General features: G+C 41.4%; 1 protein-coding gene across 2 annotated transcripts; it reads right to left on the bottom strand.

Moving 5' to 3' along the window:
- Positions 1-5,904: 5,904 nt before the first annotated feature.
- On the bottom strand, positions 5,905-18,897 carry PARK7 (Parkinsonism associated deglycase). 2 transcript variants are annotated; one of them, XM_073316794.1, is made up of 8 exons: positions 18,793-18,879; positions 16,811-16,929; positions 14,838-15,012; positions 12,904-13,005; positions 12,146-12,205; positions 10,467-10,536; positions 8,053-8,139; positions 5,905-6,437 (listed from the first exon to the last, which is right to left on the bottom strand). In XM_073316794.1, the coding sequence occupies exons 3-8, from the start codon at positions 14,925-14,927 to the stop codon at positions 6,277-6,279; spliced, it is 570 nt and encodes a 189-aa protein (XP_073172895.1). In that variant the 5' UTR covers positions 14,928-15,012; positions 16,811-16,929; positions 18,793-18,879; the 3' UTR covers positions 5,905-6,276. The 2 variants fall into 2 exon arrangements, with proteins under 2 accessions (XP_073172895.1, XP_073172896.1); XM_073316795.1 differs by lacking the exon at positions 16,811-16,929 and having other exon boundaries at positions 18,793-18,897.
- Positions 18,898-20,761: the final 1,864 nt, after the last annotated feature.

The following is a 20,761-nucleotide window of genomic DNA, read 5'->3' as shown; positions in this document are numbered from 1 at the left end:
CCTCCACCCATGTCACACACATACAAGTGATGGTATATGCATCTGTCTCCCTCTGTGGCGAGGAGTCCATCCTAACATACAACAGGGGATATGCTCCGAAAAATTAAAGGTAGCTCCATATTTTCTCCACTTCTTGTCTTTTTTCTCATGAAACCCTGATAGATGGGAATATGTGGCATCCTTGCTGATAGTCCCTGTGCCAGTTCAAGCATTCTTCGCATACTAAGGCATAAAGGAGTGTGAATGACCCCAGCGGTGTTTTACTCATTGCCCTGCAATTTGGGCATGGTAGTTTAGTGACTGTTGTGACAGTTCAGAAAATGCAAGAGGCTATGAGCATATTAGGTTGCATCTTGTGATTTATCATCCTTTTGCCATCTATCATGTTGACAAGTTAGTCAAGAAGATATTGCCTGTGTCCTGGTCACACATCCAAGCATGTGTTCACCTGGGAGAGATTGACAGAGTTCAGTACTGTGTAAGGAATCCTTACTGCGTAAGAGGTTGCTTCCAAGCTTAAGCAATGTTCTATTATGATGTAAAATCTGTACAAGTCTTCAGTGCATTGACAGAAGCCTTTCCCCTGCCACAGGCCTATGACTCAGGGCAGAGATGTCACTGGAGGAGCACACCCTGATGGATTCTCTTGTTCTTACATGGGGATTAAACTAGCCCCCACTGCTTTCATTTGCAGAAAACCCCTTTTCTCTTTGGTAAACATTTTGTATAGGATGTTCCAGGCTCTCTGCAAAATCATTCAGAGAGAATGTTCTGCCTTTACAGTTACATGGGGTTGTATTGTTCAGGCCTCCTACTCCAGAAACATTCTGAGCTTGTGTTGCATGCAGGTGCCACAAACATGCTGCCATAAATCCTCAGGAAAAGCCAGGAACTTTTGTCATGACGCTATCAAAGCTGTGCCTGGTGCATAGATCCTGAGTCGTAGGCAGGGTTCACTGTGGATCTTGTGGAGGAGGGGTATAAAACTGACTTTAAATCACCTCTGCATCCCCCCAATCCTTGGGCTGTCTGGCCACTGGGCCATACTCAGCATAAATTAGAGTACTCGCAGGGCTGTTCTGTTTTATACTAGCAGCCAATGGGTCATTTCAGTGATGCCCTGGCCATGCTAACCTTCCCCAGGGAACGCCCCTGTGCCAATGATTTATCTCCATCAATGAATAAACCCAGTCAGTGTAGGGAATCTAAGAAAAAGCCCAGCAGAGGAAAGATGTGAGGCTGTTGTTTGAGCAGCAGTGGGGCTGAATCTGGGAGATGGTCTGATGCATTTTTCTAGCCCATCTTACTTCCAGTTCCATTTGGAAGCTGAGAGTTCAAACTGTTAGCCACAGTTTATTTTTTTATTTTTTATTTAATTCTGCTCACTCATGTGGCTTTGTTTTAATCAGGTAATGGAATTATTCACCTTTAAGCACTGAATGTTGTTTTTAAGTTAAACATTAGCCTGCACTGACAGAGCATTCTAATACTGCAGCATTCAAAACTACTTTGAAATAAATGTGCTATCTAACTATATGTAAGCTGATCCCCAAGTTGCAAGCCCTCCCACCCTTTCAGGGAGATAGGGCAATGACTAAGTATCTATTGTACTTATTTTTTTAAATACAATACTTTGTTTTACAAAGATCAAAAGTTAACACATACGCCTTCTGCACTAGAAAGTAAAGTATTCCAATTAAGTCCTGCATGGCCAGAGGGTGTACCAGTTATGCTAACATTTCACTGGGGCTGCAGCCTGAAGGTCATTTATGCTATTGCAATGTTGCTGTAACTATCATATCCCACAAGGTGGCATGACACTATCACCACCTACTCGTTACCAATCTGAGTTTCATTCTTGGCTCTAACAGTGTTCTGAGTATTACTTACAAGGCAAACCCAAGAGTTGATGAGGAAAAAGCTTGTTACTAGGGCTGGGGAATAAGATGGGGACTAACATATTTCCAAAGCATAATTTATGCCCTAGGCCTGGAAGAGCCCTAGAAAAAGAGGCCAGACAAGGGGCGTACTGAAGAAAACTTACAAACCATTGAAAACTGGGACAAAAAGAGTTGAGGTTTTACAAAAGTAATTTAGAAATTGTTACTAGGGTAAATGTAGTGCTGGGGAGATGCTACAGGTCCTGTCACTGTCAGTCCCTAAGAGTACTTGACAGGCAGCAGCCTCTAGTGCTGCCCCGTGCCTGAACCCTGACCACAGGAGCGGTCAGTCTCTCATCCACTTCATCTGGTCAGCAAGGAGGGACAAGTAGTGCTAGTTGTGGTTTCTGTGAGAATGAACAGGGATGGCCTTAAGGACAATGGCACCCTGGGTGAACTCGTATTTTCGTGCCCCAGCCCTCATGGGCATAGTGCCCCCGCATTGCCCCTGGCTCCCCACCCCCTCTTGTGCCCCAAGCACTTTACCTAACCCCTGCACTGTGCCCTCTTCACCCACATGGGGAAACTGACATGGATGCAAAATTCTGGTGTTTCTACTACCTTCAAACTGTGAAATGCTCCTGGATATCCACTCAATGTATCTGTGTAATGAATCTGTGCGGAACAAAAGCTGTTATGAGAGGTAGTTTCATTTAAAAAAAAAAAAAATCTCTGTAGCTATTCAAACTGTTCAACTGTAGCCAACACAGTGGGCATTTTAAGCATTTAGGAATCTAGTGATTGCATACCAGATAGGAAACTGGCTTACATGGACCTCCTGGGCTTGTGTCTGATAGTGGCCAGGTCAGAGGAAGGTGCAAGAAACCTCATCGTGGTCAATTAAGGAATAACCTCTTGATTAGGGTGGGTGGGTTCTAACCCCAGTTAGTGGTTGACTTGTGCCCTGAAGCAGAAGCAGTGGTTCTCAAGCTTTCCAGACTACTGTACCCCTTTCAGGCATCTGATTTGTCTTGCGTACCACACACCACCCCAGTTTCACCTCACTTAAAAACAACTTGCTTACCATATAATTATAAAATAAACCAATTTGAATATAAATATTGTACTTACATTTCAGTGTATAGTATATAGAGCAGTATAAACCCATGGCTCTCAACTTTTCCAGACTACTGTATGCCTTTCAGGAATCTGATTTGGCTTATGTACCCCCCAAGTTTCACTTTAAAAAACTACTTGCTTACAAAAAATCAGATATAAAAATATGAAATAGTAATAGTGTCTCAGCAAATTTGAAAATTTGCTTACTTTCTAATTTTTACCCAGTAGTTATAAAATAAATCAATTGGAATATAAATATTGTATGTACATTTCAATGTATTGTATATAGAGCAGCATAAATAAGTTATTGTCTGTATGAAATTTTAATTAGTACTGACTTTGCTAGTGCTTTTTATGTAACATTGTAAAACTAAGCAAATATCTAGATGCGTTGATGTACCCGTTCAGGGTGCATGTACCCCTGGTTGCGAACCACTGCCCTGAAGCACACATAACATTGAGTCCTATAGTTCATAGGTCTAAGGTATAAATACACTATGCCCTCTAACCATCCTATAGTTCTTCTCTAGTTCCAAAAGCAGCATTTGGAGCTGGGCTCTCAACTAGATGGGTGAAGGGAGGGTCACTGAGGCTCTGTGGTGGTAATACTTTCAGCGCACAAGATTTGATTGCTGGTAAGTGACTATATGGTGCCAAAGAGCCGATGGCTCCAGAGACAATTGCTAAGGAAATGTTCCCCGCTATGGTTCTCTTGGCTATGACAGGGTCACATAGAACTGAAATAATGGTACTGCTGACTTCAAGCTTATTAGCACTTACCATTATAGGAAAACTGAAAGTTGATGATACCCAAATTCAGTGGACAAGACCAGATCACAAGGTAGCACACTATGATGTTTCAGAATGACTGTAACAGATCAAAGTGAATGTATTAACTTCACAGCAAAGTGCCTTCTTTGAATATTAATGTAGGAATTCAGTGATTGTTTTATTGCCTCACTTGACCAGAGTAATACCATTTTGCAATGTAAGGACAAGTCTGAACTTCACTTTTTAAATTAAATTATATATGTGTCAGTGATTTAGAAATGAATCAGATGTGACCTCATGGTTCATGTGTTGTTTTTAATTTCTACTGTACAATAGTCCAGATCTAAGAGTCTATTCCTGTACTACAGTAATGCAGACAGACACTCCTGCCATGAATTTAACTTTCATTCCCGATCTGTTATTTACTTTGTCATTTTAAAGTGCTAGTGATGGTCTGACAACAGATTTCTTAAGGGAAAAACTAACAGCTGAAAAGCCCAAATGCCTTTTATATTTAAAGTATTAAAGGTTTAGTGAAAAAATGAAGGATGAACTATTTGTTGTGCTTCCAATTAATCCCACTGTTGATCAGAAATGCTTCTGCCCTTGTGACCATTTTCAATGGAATAGCAAATTGTATCAAGAATATTCAGTGGCATGAAAGGGGTATATTTGTTAAACATGGCTGATACGCTGTGTTCTGCACAGAGACATCAAGGGTTTCACTACTCAACCATCTGAGCCTCCGTGTGCTATAAATTGGAAATGGTTCCAGAGTTTTAACCAATGTTGGCATTATTATTTATGCAGGGAAGTAGCATGACACTAATTTAACCATAAATTCTTTTACTAAATCCAAAGGCTGAATGCTATTTATAAAATTACAAATCAGACCCAATCTGGTAAGACGTAGCCTGACTGTCAGTGCTTATACTGATTTTTGTCTAGACTACTGAATGCCAGTGAGGCTACACGCAGAGCTTGTCAAAGGAAGCACAATATGCTGGACGTGTTTCCCCTCCTTGCACAAAAATCCCATTTTAAATGTCAGTTTGACTTGTCTACTGTCTATACTTAGATTATTATTAATGTTTGGCTCCCACAAAGATACCCCCCACCCCCATTTAAAAAAAGCTGGATTGGACACCAGCAGGAGTTAGGGTTAGGATCTTCAGCACTGAAAGCTGTACATCACCAGAGAATCTGAACACAGACCCAAAGCTAACCCCTAAGAACAGCAAGTGTGGCCTTGCACAATTTTTAATAATTTGATTCCAGTGCATGCCCCTTACTGCCAGAGGGAGAGAAAGATAAATATTAAATGAGATAACTATCTACAAGAATCTGACAGGTGTAAACCACCATGAGGGAGCAAAATTATTTAGGGTAATACAATAAGGTATAATTCGGAATAATTGTCTGGTGGTAAGCAAAAGAACAAGCATGGTGAGGCCAAGGGAGTATATGACTGTGCTCTAACTACATTGGGGGGTAAAGACATGGAAGGATCTGATCTAGGACTCTTTGCGCACATTATTCAGAAACATTGCACAAAATATTTCTGACAAATTTTATTTTAACATTTCATTAACTAAGTCACTCTGACTAGCACACGTGAAAAGATCATTTAGCTGCAACCTTACAAATATGACAAGTGTAGGGGGTTCTTAATTAATTGGTTTTGCCATTGCTGCTTTCACTAAGAAGAGTGACAAGAGGTAGGTGTGTGTGTGTGTGTGTGTGTGTGTGTGTTAGAGAACACTAGAATTACCATATAAGCATTGGTTTCAGAGTAACAGCTGTGTTAGCCTGTATTCGCAAAAAGAAAAGGAGTACTTGTGGCACCTTAGAGACTAACCAATTTATTTGAGCATAAGCTTTCGTGAGCTACAGCTCACTTCATCGTATGAAGTGAGCTGTAGCTCACGAAAGCTTATGCTCAAATAAATTGGTTAGTCTCTAAGGTGCCACAAGTAAACAATTTAATCTGTCATCCATCAGGATGTCACAAGAATTTGCACATATTTCTAGGTTTAAATTTTTATGGAAATTAAGATCACAACATTACTAACCAAACCGGTAAGAAATATTCTGGCACAGTTTCAAAAAATGAAACAAAACACAAGCAGAAATCCACTTTTTAAACCGATTTCCTTTCCTTTTTATTTAAGCAAGCAAACAAGCTTCAGAATCACATGAACAAAAACTATTAAACATAATACTATTGTTTACATTCACAGATCTTTCTAGTGCAGAAGTTTCATTAGCTACCAGATCCATTTAAGTCAATTTCTTTAAGAACAAAAACCATTAGCTTGTGAATTATTCCAGTTCCTAATATAAGCGTTACTGCTAGTTACATCAAATGTTGTGCTAAAGGAGTTCACCCACAATTAGATTTTATGGAGAAGATAGCTTTTTGATTATTCTTAAGAAGAGACACAAGAAACTTTCCATCTGAGTTTGTGTTCTTCTCCCTCTCCTCCCCTTCATCAAGATTTCTGTACTAATCTTTCAATATAAGAGGAGCCTTCACTTGATCAGCCACCTCCTTCCCCATCAGTATTTCAACAATAGCCAGGCCAAACTCAAAGCTGGTGCCAGGACCACGGCTGGTGAGAAAGTTCCCGTCCTTTTCCACACGGTTTTCAGAGTACTTGTAGTGTTCTTAAAGAGGAAAAACAGAACACAGAAGATGTTCAGGCTGTTGCAGCTCATGCACAACTCCAGTAGCAATTTGGCAAATTCTTCCAGATCTGCCATACTGCTCAGTACTGTTAGCCCCAAGTGTTCAAAAATCATGAGTCAGATCCACCAAAACCATGAGATTAAAAAAAAAAAATTATTGTGTTCTCTAACTTCTGGCTTTCAAATCTTTAAAGCTTTTCTTTGTTATGAGGCCTAGGATTTTTTTTAAATAAAAGTTGAGACTCTCTCCCAATCACATGCTTATGGTTAGTGCTTTAAGGAAAAAGCCACAATAAAAACCTCACAGTAAACCCCTCCCCTTCTCTCCCAATAGCTGGCAACACTTGTACTGCTAATTAAGACAGTGTGTGCTTCATTAATTAATGCCTGTGGCTTGCAAACCTATCACCTTCTCGTGAAAGCTCTGATGCATTAAACTATGCTTTTAGATACATCTTGGAAATTCATCATATTACACATTAGAAAATGCTACAGTGATTTCCATTGAAATCTACAATCCCTCAAAGGTTCATGTATCCACTTCATACTGTCTGTGAAGGGAATGGCTTTGATACTGCAAGACAGGTGAAAGGGCTGTATATCTTGTATGAGGCCCTTAGCAATAGTAGTGCTAACTCCAGTGCAAAGTCCATATTGAGTGTTGGCATAAAGCAGGTCATCTTTCCAGCATAGGCCATTATTCCTAAAAGCATAGGAATTAGTGGCCATAACTGGCTCCAGGTGAAAACGTGCAACTAAGCCTCACCTTGGAAACGAAATCCCAGTGTTGGAGAAGCCAACAGCTAGTGCCAAATGGAACACTAGAGCCTTACCTGGACCCCATTCTAGGAGGGGGAAGGGACATAGTTCAAATTGACCAGGACTAACTGTACTTAGACAGGACACCAGGTAATATTTTAATCAGTGCTGTATGGATTTGCAACACTAGTCAATAAGGAAAACAAAACAAAAGACTATCCCAGAGTGACACAATTTAAGTTACCCTAAACCAACATATACCCTGATAACAAAGCCCGTCAACACTGAGAAAGATTTACAGTGCCTCTTAATTCTCAGGGTATTTCTAGAAATCACAGACCACCTCTATAAACATGATGTTAGGAGATTTTCAAGCTCCCTCTGGGAAAGAAGTGGTGGATACCCTTCCCATCTTCATATTTCCCCTTTTCTGCTACACTCTCCTCCCCTCCTTCCATTTAGTGGTGAGAAAGTGCAATGAGAAATGTGCATGACATGCCTTCCCCAAATCACAGCAGTTTGCTACATGAGAAAAATATCACCGTTGACAGCTTGGTTTTCTGGAAGGTAAGAAGGGAACCATTTTAGTTTGGTTGCTGGGTTTTTTTAAGTAAGAATTCAGAAAGGGGAGAGCTGGCAGGCCTCAAGTAGGAGAGGAAAATGGTCCTAGCAGTGTTTTGTTGAGGCCGCCTCCGCTCCACCCTCCCCCCCGCTTCTTTCTGGCAAGTGGCAATACTGAAGGGCACAGGTCCGTGGATCCATTTCCTCCACAGTATTCAGGACAGATAAATGCTAAGTTTAACACATCCATTTGCCTTTTAATATTTATACCTACCTCCATTCATCATTTTATCTTTGGCCAAAGGGTGTGTTGTAACTTTCCTCCCAAACCCTATCCCATGTGCCAGCAGGGCAGTGGGACCTGCAAGTAATACAAAGTGAGCCTGTCACTAGTGTAAACTCCATTGGAGACAGGTACTTTTTAACAAACATTCAAAGAATGAGCCTCACAAAAGCCTAGGAGAGGCCTAGCATGGATGCATACACAGTCTAAGCCCACATGAGAACTATAGAAGAATAAATGCAAGGCCCCAACAGAGAAATACAGGTACATGGTGTCCTACATTTCCTTTAAACAAAATCAATCCCCCAGGGGAGAGAACGTACATCAAAAACCAGAAAGTTATTTAGTTCTAAATCTTTGAATAAAAACTATTGTCTTGCAGATTAAGTGATCACTGTACTTGATTCCCATCTTCTACAACAAGTCAGTCATACTGCTAGGATATCTGCTTAAATTGGGGGAAAGAGGCAGAATATGACACTGAACAGAGAGCTGCTAACAAGGATTAATTACAAATATTCTGGGGAAAACCTCACAGTTGACAGTCAACTGTGTGCCAAGTGCCCAAGGAAGGGTATTAACATACAATATCTTAGCCAAATCATGGGCTAGGAGCTGTAACTTTTTTATTTGTAATAACAGCATTTAGAGGAGATAACACTTCCCATTTGAACTGAATTGAGGAAGGAATGTAGCAGAAAGTTATATAACAAATGACCTAGAAAAAACCATTATGGGAATTCCAGAAAATAAGATTTACCAGTTTCTGTGTATTGTTCAAGTTTGACTCATGGGCCAGTTCCAGGAAAGAAGCAACTTGTGTTATTCAGCTAGAAGTTTGCTTTGCAAACAGTTATAATTAAATCAGTGACTCTTTTCAAGTGAACTTCCATTATTATGAATGGTGTCCTTTACAGAACTGTTGAAAATTCATCTTGATTGTTTATAGCAAAAGCAGGAGGATAAATAGAAAACTACTGTCCCCCAAGTGTGAGGAAATTCAGAACTTTGCAGGTACCCGGGATAAGCCATCAGATAAATCTAGTGATAGCAAATTAAAATGACATTCTGTACTTCCACAGCACTCAAAAGAACAAAGACATATCAGAAACAAAAGTGAAAGAGGCATTCCAAAAATGCCTATGACTAGACTAAATAAATACATTTTATACATGTCAATGGGCAGAAGGAAATCACTTATGAAAGCCTTTTCCCGACCACTACTTCATCTAGAGTCGAACTAGTAGAGCTGGCACTTGCTTATATTACTTTTCATACCTCAGACACCTCAAAGCACTTTATAAAGCAATGAATAAGATACCTGGTCATGCAGTCTGTCTAGGAGCCAAGCCAGGCAAGAATAATTCTCGTTACCACTGCCATGTGGATGAGGAATGGTGAACCTGTAATCTTATATTTACAATTTTTCCTCCAAAGCTAAAGGGCAACAGAGGGCCACATTACTTTATGTCTGAGAAATTTATATTGACGGCGTACTGCCAGCACATAGCTCCTGGCAGAGAGACTGCTAGCGTAAGCATGTATTTTATAGAACACCCTAGTATATTGCTAGGGCCTTACCAAATTCATGGTCCATTTTGGTCAATTTCATGGTCATAGGATTTTTAAAAGAATCATAAGTTTCTCAATTTCAGGTATTGAAATCTGAAGGTTCATGGTGTTGTAACTGTAGAGGTCCTGACCCAAGAAAGGTGTTGTGGGGAGGGTACAAGGTTATTGTAGGGGTGTCATGGCATTGCCACCCTTACTTCTGCGCTGCTGCTGGTGGGGGTGCTTTCTTCAGAGCTCAGCAGCCAGACAGCAGCGACTGCTGGCTGGGAGCCCAGCTCTGAAGGCAAAACCGCCGCCAGCAGCAGTGCAGAAGTAAGGGTGGCATGGTATAGTATTGCAACTCTTACTTCTGTGCTTCTGCTGGCATGGCACAGCCTTCAGAGCTAGGTGCCTGGCAGTAGCTGCCCCTCTCTGACTATCCAACTCTGAAGGCAGTGCAAAAGTAAAGCTGACAATACCATGACCTCCCCCTAAAATAACCTTGCAACTCCCCCATGATCTGCTTTTGGGTTGGGACCCCCAGTTTGAGAAACACTGGTTTCCCCCATGAAAGTATAGGGTAAAAAGTACACAAATGACCATATTTCATGGCCGTGATGAGTTTTTCACGGCCGCGAATTTGGTAGGGCCCTATATATAGCGTTTCACTTTGTTAGATTATAGCTCCTCTCCCCCCTCCATTTGAACTCTATGCATGTTACATTTTACTCTTGCTACTGAGCTATTGGGACACAACAGTACTGAAAGAGTTTTCTAAAGTAGGTAGTTACCCAGACAGTCCTTTAAAGCAGCCAAGTAGGTTACAATACAAGATAGTTCATTACTGTACCTACCTGCACAAATAGCAGCAATTAGGCCTTTTCTGTTCTCCTGGTCCACTAAAATGTCTTTCACGGCAGGAGACTGCACAAAGAAATAATATTACATTAAGGAATTATTTAAAAAAAAAAAAACAAAACACCCACAAATCATGCTGCACGATCTGTAATACATACAAAAAATAGTTAATTATGTAGAGAAAGTAGATCAGGAATTTTTAGTGTTATGAGACAGGGAACAGTCAATCAAAAGCTGGAAAATTCAAAACCAATAAAGGAAATACTTTTTCACACAACATGTGATTGAACTTTTGCCACAGAAAGTAGCTGAAGCCAAGAACTCAAAATGATTCAAAATGAGACTGGATATTAAGAATATCCAGAGTTATCAACATAAGGAACATTTTGGAAGTTATAGTATACTTCATGCTTCAGGGCTTAAGCCAATTGTTAACTAGGAGAGACAACGAGACCAATTTGCTGGGTTAAATTATTCCATATCTGCTTAATGAGGGTTTTTATTAGGGCTGTCAAGTGATTAAAAAATTAATTGCTATTAATTGTACTGTTAAACAATAATAGAATACCATTTAAGTATTTTTGGATGTTTTCTACATTTTCAAATATATGGATTTCATTACAACAAAGAACAGAGTACAGGGCTCACTTTATTTTTTATTATAAATATTTGTGCTGTAAAAAAAAAAAAAAAACAAAAAAAGTATTTTTCAATTCACTTCATACAAGTACTGTAGTGCAATCTCTTTATCATGAAAGTTGAATGTACAAATGTAGAATTATGTACAAAAAATAACTGCACTCAAAAATAAAATATAAAACTTTAGAGCCTACAAGTCCACTCAGTTCTACTTCTTGATCAGCCAATCGCTCAGACAAACAAGTTTGTTTACATTTGCAGGAGCTAATGCTTCACCTGAAAAGTGAGAACAGGCACTCACATGGCAAGATATTTACATGCCAGATAGGCTAAAGATTCATATGTCCCTTCATGCCCCACCATTCCAGAGGACATGCATCCATGCTGATGTTGGGTTCTACTAGAGAACAATCCAAAGCAGAGTGCAGATCAACGCATGTTCACTTTCATCTGAGGCAGATGCAAGTATTTGTAATAAAAATAATAATATAATGTGAGCACTGTACACTTTGTATTCTGTGTTGTAATTGAAATCAATATATTTGAAAATGTAGAAAAACATTCAATATATTTCAATTAGTATTCTATTATTTAACAGTGCAATTAATAATATTAATAGAGTTTTTTTTTTAAGTTAAATTGCGTGAGTTAACTGCGATTAATTGACAGCCTTAGTCTTTATGCCTTCCACTAAAAGAGATGCTACTGGCCATTGCTAGACAGGATACCGGACTAGATGAACCTTAAATTGGATTCAGTATGGCAATTCCTAATTTCTTATGGCATCAAAATACTTTATATCCTGTTCAATAATCATTTACGACAAGATGTTGCATCTCCATACTACAAGTTATAACAGAGTACTTCCCCATTGTTACACTGGATAACTCTGGCTAAGACTGCAGCTGCACAGCTTACTGTGTTTTTTTGTTTTTGTTTTTAATTAAATGTTGGGTTGAATTTGCTGCAGTAGCAGGAGAATAAGCAACACTTACAGATATATGGGCAGGCCTGTGAATTATCTTCATGATTTTACCTCTGACAAATTTTGAGCTCCTAGGTTACCACCTGGCAGGACCACCACATCATACGGCCCCTAAACAAAGAAAGAAATGCTTACTTAGCAGAATTCTACAGAAGAGGAGCATGCACGTTCACCCAGGGGAGTTTGTCTTTATGACTGTTAAAACATACTAAAATGAGAAGCAGAGGAATTCTACCTTTTCTGCTTCTGAAAGGCTCTTTACTCAAAACGAAGTCTGATGAGCGACCAAAATATTTCACTTAATGGAGCTACTAGAAAAACACTGTTTCGTTTTCCATATATCAGGCCAAGAACTGCTGGAGAAACTTGATTTGAGGCAAACTTTGCCTACACAATAAGTCTTTGTGGATGGGGAGTTTAGTGCTCCAGAGTGTGATTGGCAGCTCTGCAATGTGCTAATAGGTGCTATGCTGCAAAGCTCCCTAAGCAGCACTTCCTTCCTGAACAGAAACTTTCTTTTGTTCCAAATTATGTTATTTTGTCAGAGAGTCTGGGTAACATGTACAGTAAAGCTCGGAGTTAAACATTTTACCAAGTCAAATACCTGGACAGAATGTTAAAAATTGTGCAAAACTAAGATACTGTGTTGCAGGACAACACTAGAAGGGAGAGAATTAAATTATGTGCCTCTGGGTTTGTGCAGTGCTGCTACGATCAGTCAAACTGGGCGTTACTAATAACCTTCCAAGTCCACTGCTAACCTGTGAAGAAGGTCCTGTAAAGCATTATGCTAAGTCAGTATGACAAACCTCTTTTCTGGCATCTTCTAGACTGGCATCAGGACAAATGAAGACATCTCGGCTGCACTGCACTGGATCTTTTCCTGTTAAGCCTGCAATAATCACCTTGATCTGACAGAAAAACAGACACCATTACAACAGCAAAATGCTCTGCTTTAAGGGGGTGCAGATGACAATTCTGAAGTAGTATGCAGAGGTATATTTTGTTTAAAAGATTATTTAAACCAAGAAATAGTAAAAGCTGTAGAGAATCGGACTAAAACCAAAGGTTTCCCACCTCAGAAGTAAAATTAGATGAGAAGTACCTGCAGTAAGATTAGTTATTTGAATCTGGAAAGTCTAACAGCTGTATCACATAATCCAGCATTCCACAGGTTTCTAGATTAAAGTAGTGTCAGATTAAGCAGGCCTGCTAAATGATCCATTATCTTTTTGGTCCTGGTTCACAGGACACTCTCTAAATCGGTTTATTCAGCTCCAGACTCCTGACTCTCAGCTACTTGGTCACAGTTTCACAGATGTGCACAGCACCCTATAGGGAAAAATAAGGAAAGATCTGTGCTCTAAGGAGCACCAGCACAAGGGAGTGAACAAATTAATGGGATGAAAAAGAAGGGGAGAGGTATCATTTTATTTTGGCTGCTTCATGTGCACAGACTTGAGGTTCTGGTCATTTAAATTCTCACTTTGCAGTTTTGGTTTTTTTAAATCTTATTTATCACTCTTGCACCTGATCAAGATTGGATTATTGCCTATACTTGCAGGTGCACAAGTGATAAATAGGGAGCACTCTACAGGTGGTAAGTGAGAGACTGCTAGCTGAAAGCAGAGCTTCAAGGAGAGATCTGAGTGAAATAATCAAGGTCATTAGCTTGATGAATACAAAAGGGTCTAGTCTTCCTAAGAAAAAAGAAAACTCTCTCCACTAACACAGGAGTTGCACATATTTTGAGAGGATGATAGATACCTACATATCGGCCCTAGTCACTACTAGGTTCACAGCGTAAATGTGTTTACATTGTTTGGAACACATCCACTTTAATATGGCTAAATGTAAATGTATACATCTAGGAACGAAGAATGTGGCCATACTTACACAATGGGGGACTCCAACCTGGGAAGCAGTGACTCTGAAAAAGATTTTGGAGCTATGGTGGATAATCCCACCCAGTGCAATGCTGCAGTCAAAAGGGTTAATGCAATCTTTGGATGCACAAACAGGGAAATCTTGAGTAGGAGTAGAGAGGTTATTTTACAACTGTATTTGGCACTGCTATGACCATTGCTGGAATACTGCGTCCAGTTCTAGTGTCCACAATTCAAGAAGGATGTTGATAAATTGGAGAGGGCTCAGAGTGAACCCACAAGAAAAATTAAAGGATTAGAAAAGATGCCTTATAGCGATAAATAGATTGAGCTACTTGAATCTATCTTAACAAAGAGAAGATTAAGGTGTGACTTGATTGAAATCTGTAAGTACCTACTTGGGAAAAAAAATCTGATAATGGGCTCTTCAATCTATCAGAGAAAGATAGAACACAATCCAATATCTGGAAGGTGGAGCTAGTCAGATTCAGATTGATATATATTTACACCTTACTTCCAATGAGAATAATTCACCACAACCCTTGGTAAATTGTTCCAATGGTTGAATCTCCATCACTGACAATTTCTAAATCAAGATTGGATGCTTTTTCTAACAGGTATGTTTTGGCCTATTGAATCTATGAATTCATATTCTGCAGCAATGAGTACTTGTTTGTATGAGTGAGCATCTGTCTTTCAAACCACAAATAAAAGGGCCCAGTTGCATGTTCATCCAGGAGCCCACTGAATAAAACAATTTCTCCATCACTGAGGATTGATTCAAGGTGAGAATACTTGGTAAATATCTTTTGTTTTAACAAATGGTCATAAAAAGTTCTAGTGGTTATCATACTCACTCCAGCCCTTCTCATAACATCAGCGGGGATAACAGTTTCCATCTCCTCTGCTCCTTTAGCCAGAATCACTAAGGCTCTTTTTGAGACCATGTTTTAACAGCTTTAAGATGTACTTCTGATTTTCACTGGACCCCACCGCTACACTGAAGCTTCCAGAGCCCACAAAGCAAAGAGTCTGCTCGAGGAACAAAGAGAGACTGTTAGAGGGTGAATCCCCTAGACCAGAGGTTCTCAACCTTTTTCTTTCTGAGCATGCCCCCCTCCTCCAACATGCTATAAAAACTCCACAGCCCACCTGTGCCACAATAACTGGTTTTCTGCGTATAAAAGCTAGGGCCAGTGTTAGGGGGTAACAAGCAGGGCAATTGCTATAGGCCCCATGCTACAGGGCCCCCCACAAAGTTACATTGTTCAGGCTTCGGCTACCAGTCCAGGTGGCAGGGCTCAGGGACCTGGGCTTCAGCTTTCTCCCCTGGGCCCCAGCGACTTTGGAGGCCCCCTGAAACCTGCTCGAGGCCCCCTAGTTGAGAACCACTGCCCTAGACTTCCTCATGTGGTGGCGATTGATTTTTGTAAGAAGCCATTATTTCTACCATACTGCATCATAAGAAATTTATGAAGGACCTAGATCATTTTGTTTCTAACAGATTATTTACAATAAAAGCCTCTTCTGAGCGGGGCAATTCTTGTGCCTTATTCAAATGTTGCCCAATAGCGAAATGCACCACAGAATAGTACTGTTTTGCACTTCTGTACCATGTTTAATTGAAAAGATCTCAAAACAGTCACAATGCTGTGAATTATGCCACCACTATTTTACAAGAGAAACTAAGGCACAGAAGGGTTAAACAACTTGTCCAATGGGATACAGTGCATCAGTCCAGAGTTGGGAAGAGAAGCCTGGTCTAATTAAAAATGTTACACAATATATATTTGCCAGTGTTAATGTTTAAGGTGAACATCAGATTTGCTTTCAGAGTGCACACCCACACTGATGGGGAGAGAGATTATTGACTCCCACCTGAAGTCTTGTTTACAACTCTTATTAGAAGGGTTTAAATTAGATTTTAAACCCATATTTGGTATTTAGTTTCTGGACAGCTGATGCAGGAGGAGTTTCCTCTGATTTGTAACGATTCTACCCATGCCTTCACATGTTTGATTCATATATTTTCTGGCATTTCCCAATCTCTGTGGGGAAGAGGGTGGGGAAACTGCCCTGAAGTGACTGAATAGAACAAAGGAAGATTCTTTTTAAAAGTGAGTCTCCGAAATAGATATTTAAGACTAAATGTGCAGAAGATTTTCAAGAGAATTTAAATGAAGACTATTAAGTAGAACTAATCTTGTGGCTTCAGCACATAAACTACATATTAAATTCATGTTTATGGTGACAAATCTTTTGTTAAACACAACTTACAAGTGACTTTTGGGTCATCAGAAAGATGGCAACATTGATGACCACTGGGAATGGAGGCATTTCACAACTCACCCACTCTGTTTAGCAGGGAGTTTTTTCCAGTAAGGGGGTTTCCACCCAAAAATGCACATGCAGTTTGGGCATTCTTTATAAGAAAAAAATGTTAGACACAGTCACCCAGACAAATTTGGAGGTTGGGGGAATAGGATTTGTTAAACTTAATTTTATTGTTCTCTGCTTTGCTCTGTTTCTTCAGCAGTAGCAGCAGCAGCGATTAGTGAGCAACAAGCCATTTTCTGTACACATTCACAAAAGACGTGGCCAAAGAACTGCCTTTTCCTCCACTCTGCTATGGACTTAACTACCATTACATCTTTGCACAGGAGCCTATAAAAATACTTTTTAAAAGACACATTGCATACTTCTGCTATGGAATTCACTATCACAAGATACCACTGAGGCCAACAGTTTATGCATATAAACGGATCTAAAAAACATTCTACTAAAGAATGGTCGGTTACAATAGACAGAATAAGAGGGATATAAACCATACCTGTTTCAGGGCATAAACCAGCCACCAGTGGATGGGATTAAGAAAAAGCTTCCCCTATAGGCAGATTTAGGGAATAACTTTCCACTGCACCTTCCTCTGAAGTATGTGGTAACCAGCCACTGTCAAGAGACATGATACTAAACTACAGTAAATTGACCTCTGGTCTAATTTAGTATAGAAAATCCTAATTTATTACGGAGTTTTATCTTCTGCCAATTAAGTACCAAATCCACTAAGCAAGTAAATTGACTCATGTAGTCATAGCAAGAACTTCCAGTCACTGTGTGACTAAGGGAGTACTAAAATAAAAGAGCTGATAGTTTTCTTCAAAAGATCCACAAGAATCTGCAAAACTCATTTTCACAAGAAATTGGCTAGCTAATAACAAACAGGTTGAACAGATGTCAAGCATGGTTCATGTATATATACACTACTTAAATATGGAAGCTGTACACATTTCGTTTGTATTCCTCCTCTCTGCCCTTTATAAATTTTTTATCTTCAGAGACTGTAAATTCTTTGGAGTAAACTCTATGTCCTCCTCTGTGGGCATTTGTGTACAGTGCCTAGCACATTGTGGGTGCTACCAGAATAAAAACAGTAATTATTCATGGAGATTACAGAGCCAAGTTACTCAGAACAAGTCCTTGATTTAGCACAGGGGTGGGCAAACTATGGCCTGGGGGCCACATCCAGCCCTTCAGGTATTTTAATCAGGCCCTCATGCTCCAGCCGGGGAGTGGGGTCTGGAGCTTCCCCTGCTCCGTGCATGCTGTGGCCAGTGGGAGCTGCAGGGGTGGCAGCTGCAGGGGTGGTGCCTGCAGACAGGGCAGCCTGCAGAGCTGCCTGGCCACACCTCCGCGTAGGAGCCAGAAGGGGGATGTGCCACTGCTTCTGGGAGCTGCTTGAGGTATGCACCATCCAGAGCCTGCACCCCTCCCACGCCCCAACCCCCTGCCCCAGCCCTGATCCCCTCCCACCCTCTGAACCCTCAGTCCCAGCCCAGAGCCCCCTCCTGCACCCCCACCCCAGAGCCTGCACCCCAAGCCGGAGCCCTCACCCCATCCCACGCTCCAACCCCCAATTTCGTGAGCATTCATGGCCCCCCATATAATTTCCATACCCAGGTGTGCCCCTCAGGCCAAAAAGTTTGCCCATCCCTGATTTAGCAGGTTGACTATGCATGGCAAATAAATCTCCTATTATGCAGCTCTGTCAGTAGTCTCATGGTGCCAATTTTGTGCAGGCACCTCCTACTATTCCAGTGGCAGCCAGTAAGTGAAGATCATCCTCCCTATATGGGTAAATGCACATTTCTGGGACCAATGACTGCCGACAGATGCAAATAGGAAAGGCAGCCCCTGGAAAGCTGGGGACAAGATGGTGTCCTTTTAAGGCACTAACCCAAATGCAGAAAGGAAAAATACTATACATGAGCCAGAAAATAAATATATTTTAATGGCTTATGAACTCAGCCAAGCTCGACTGAATATTTATGTCCCAACAGCTATTTTTAAATTTAGGGGATGGGGCATTTGAAGGCACAAGATTATTTTTTCAGAATTTATAAACAAAAAATAGGAAGAGGAATAGCACAAAATTATACTGCAGAGTGATCAAGACCACAGTGCCAGCAAGAAGAGACATTAAAGAGATTTGTAGCCACAGGCGTGCGGATGAAACTACAGACGGGTCAGAGTCCGAACCTACATGGGCACACGCAGGCAAGGACGGCTGTTTGTAATCAGCCTGCGCCCTCCATCAGACCCCAGGCACATCCCTGCTATTTCAGCCTGGGTTACGGCTCGCACCCCGGCGTCCCAGCAGGCTACGTTCGCCCGCCTCACCCCCGGCCTGCAGCGGCTCGCTGACAATCAATGCGGCAAAAACGCTGATATTCATGGGGAAGAAAAGCAAGGCAAAGCTCCAGCCCAGCCCAGCCGGGAACCCTGGAACCCCGCAACCCCCAAGCAGCTCCTTACCTATGGGGCGGGCGGGCAGGCAGAAGGAACCTGCTTCCATCCTGGAGGGGCCTTTTATTGGCCGCAGGAAGCATGCTGATGTCACGGGCTTTGCAGGCTGGCTGTTGCTATTTCACATGCCTTCAGACCTTCCTCTTTTTTGTCGTGCTCGGACAGATGCATTTGATAACTTAGCATTTTGCTTTAAAATAGTACAATACAGGTAATTTCTGCTTTTTAGTACTCTGTCTTTCCTCCAGGATAAATGGAACAGTCCTACCCCCCCCTGAAGTACACGCTCTTCTTGTTAACCCATTTCTTGCCAAAACACAGCACGTAGGAAAGTAAGTAATAAGGAAACCTGACTTTTAAGTACTAAAAGCTTCCAAGTCAACAATATTTCCATGTAAAAGAATCAAAACGAGTGCCTGAAAAAAAGTAGAAGATTACACCTAGAAAAGAAACTGGCTGTGAAGAAAAGAAAGGACAAATTTGGCACAAGGAATGAAAATGTTTCACCCCTTTGCTCAGAAGTGAGGAGACATTTTACTGTTGCTGATATCAGTTACAATTATGTCAGGGTTTGGAAATACTCTTTCCCTAATGATGATAACACTTATTTTATTTAATAAAATGTAAAGGTGCCTATGAACAGACATCTCAGCACAGCACAATAAAATAAATGCAAAGGATAAAGAACTTACCAGGCTAAATATTAACTATGACTATTATTATATTTCATGAATATGTAGTCAGAAATTAGGGGAAACAGGAAACAACTTATAGTATTTTCCCTTTTTAACTTAATATGCTTGTCATCAGATAGCTAATCTTTATCAGAGAATGTGCCAAAAAGACAACCCCCCCCCCAGCAATCAAGCCAATCACACAAAAGAACTCCTTTCCCAGTTAGAACTAAAAATGAGAGACCCAATGAGATAGTAAACACAGGGGAGGGTGCACAAAGAACAATCAAGGATAAGTCTATCTGATAATGCCTACCTTTCCTGATATGAACTGCACCTGGTATATAAATATTAATTTTAATATTTCATATTTATGCTCTGAGACTGATGTATTTCTAATAGGCTTCCTGAAAAGGGGCTATTTCTATTTGCATGGGAATGAAACAGTCTCTAAAAGTTGTGGAAGGCCTTCAAAGAGACTAATGAGACATTACATAAAACTTCTAAAACACTAAGCGTGTCAGACCCATATCAAAAGTGTTCCATGGAAATGGTGAAAACCTTGTATTAAATGCATACCAGCATCATAGAATACCAGGCTTGGAAGGGACCTCATCTAGTCCAACTCCCTGCTCAAAGCAGGGCCAATCTCCAATTTTTGCCCCAGATCCCTGAATGGTCCCCTCCAGGATTGAACTCGCAAGGCTGGGTTCAGCAGGCCAGTGCTCAATGAGCTATCCCTCCCCGCATGCCGACGTCAAAAGAAGAAAAGAGCTGAGACTTTACGGCGTGCGCGGGGCGGGGGGGATGGTCCTGGACGCCGGCAGGCGATTGCCCTGGTAAAGGAGGGCTCCAGCCAGCACTATTTGGATTGCCAGCCAGGGCCTAGTGCTGATAACGGGCATGCATGAGGGCAAAACCCTGATTTATTGCTTGGCACGCTGGGCTTTAGTGTCACTTCCATGGGCGTCCGAGCCCTGGTCACTGACGCCTCCAGCCAAGGGGCGGTGCTGCCGGGACGGGGCCTACAGCAGGTGTCGGGGGGCGGGGGCCTAGCCTGGGCCTCCCCCTCAGCGGGCGCCGGGGGCGCACAGACTGAGGGGGCTTTGAGAGCTACGCCTCCGGTGGACGCCTGAGCTCGGGGCACCCCGCGTGACGCGGTGCTGCTGCCTCGGGACCTTGACGGGTACGGGCGATAACGGCTGGCTTCTGTGAGGGAAGGTCGTGACCTTTAGGCGGGGAGGGGGCGCTGACAAGCCGAGCTTTGAGCCTCTCCCGCAGGCCGCCCGGGTGACGGGGGGCGG

This window comes from Lepidochelys kempii, chromosome 18 (genome assembly GCF_965140285.1).
Source record: "Lepidochelys kempii isolate rLepKem1 chromosome 18, rLepKem1.hap1, whole genome shotgun sequence".
NCBI classification, from domain to species: Eukaryota; Metazoa; Chordata; order Testudines; family Cheloniidae; genus Lepidochelys; species Lepidochelys kempii.
Note: the sequence above shows the minus strand (reverse complement) of the source record. Positions and strands in the feature narration are given on the sequence as shown.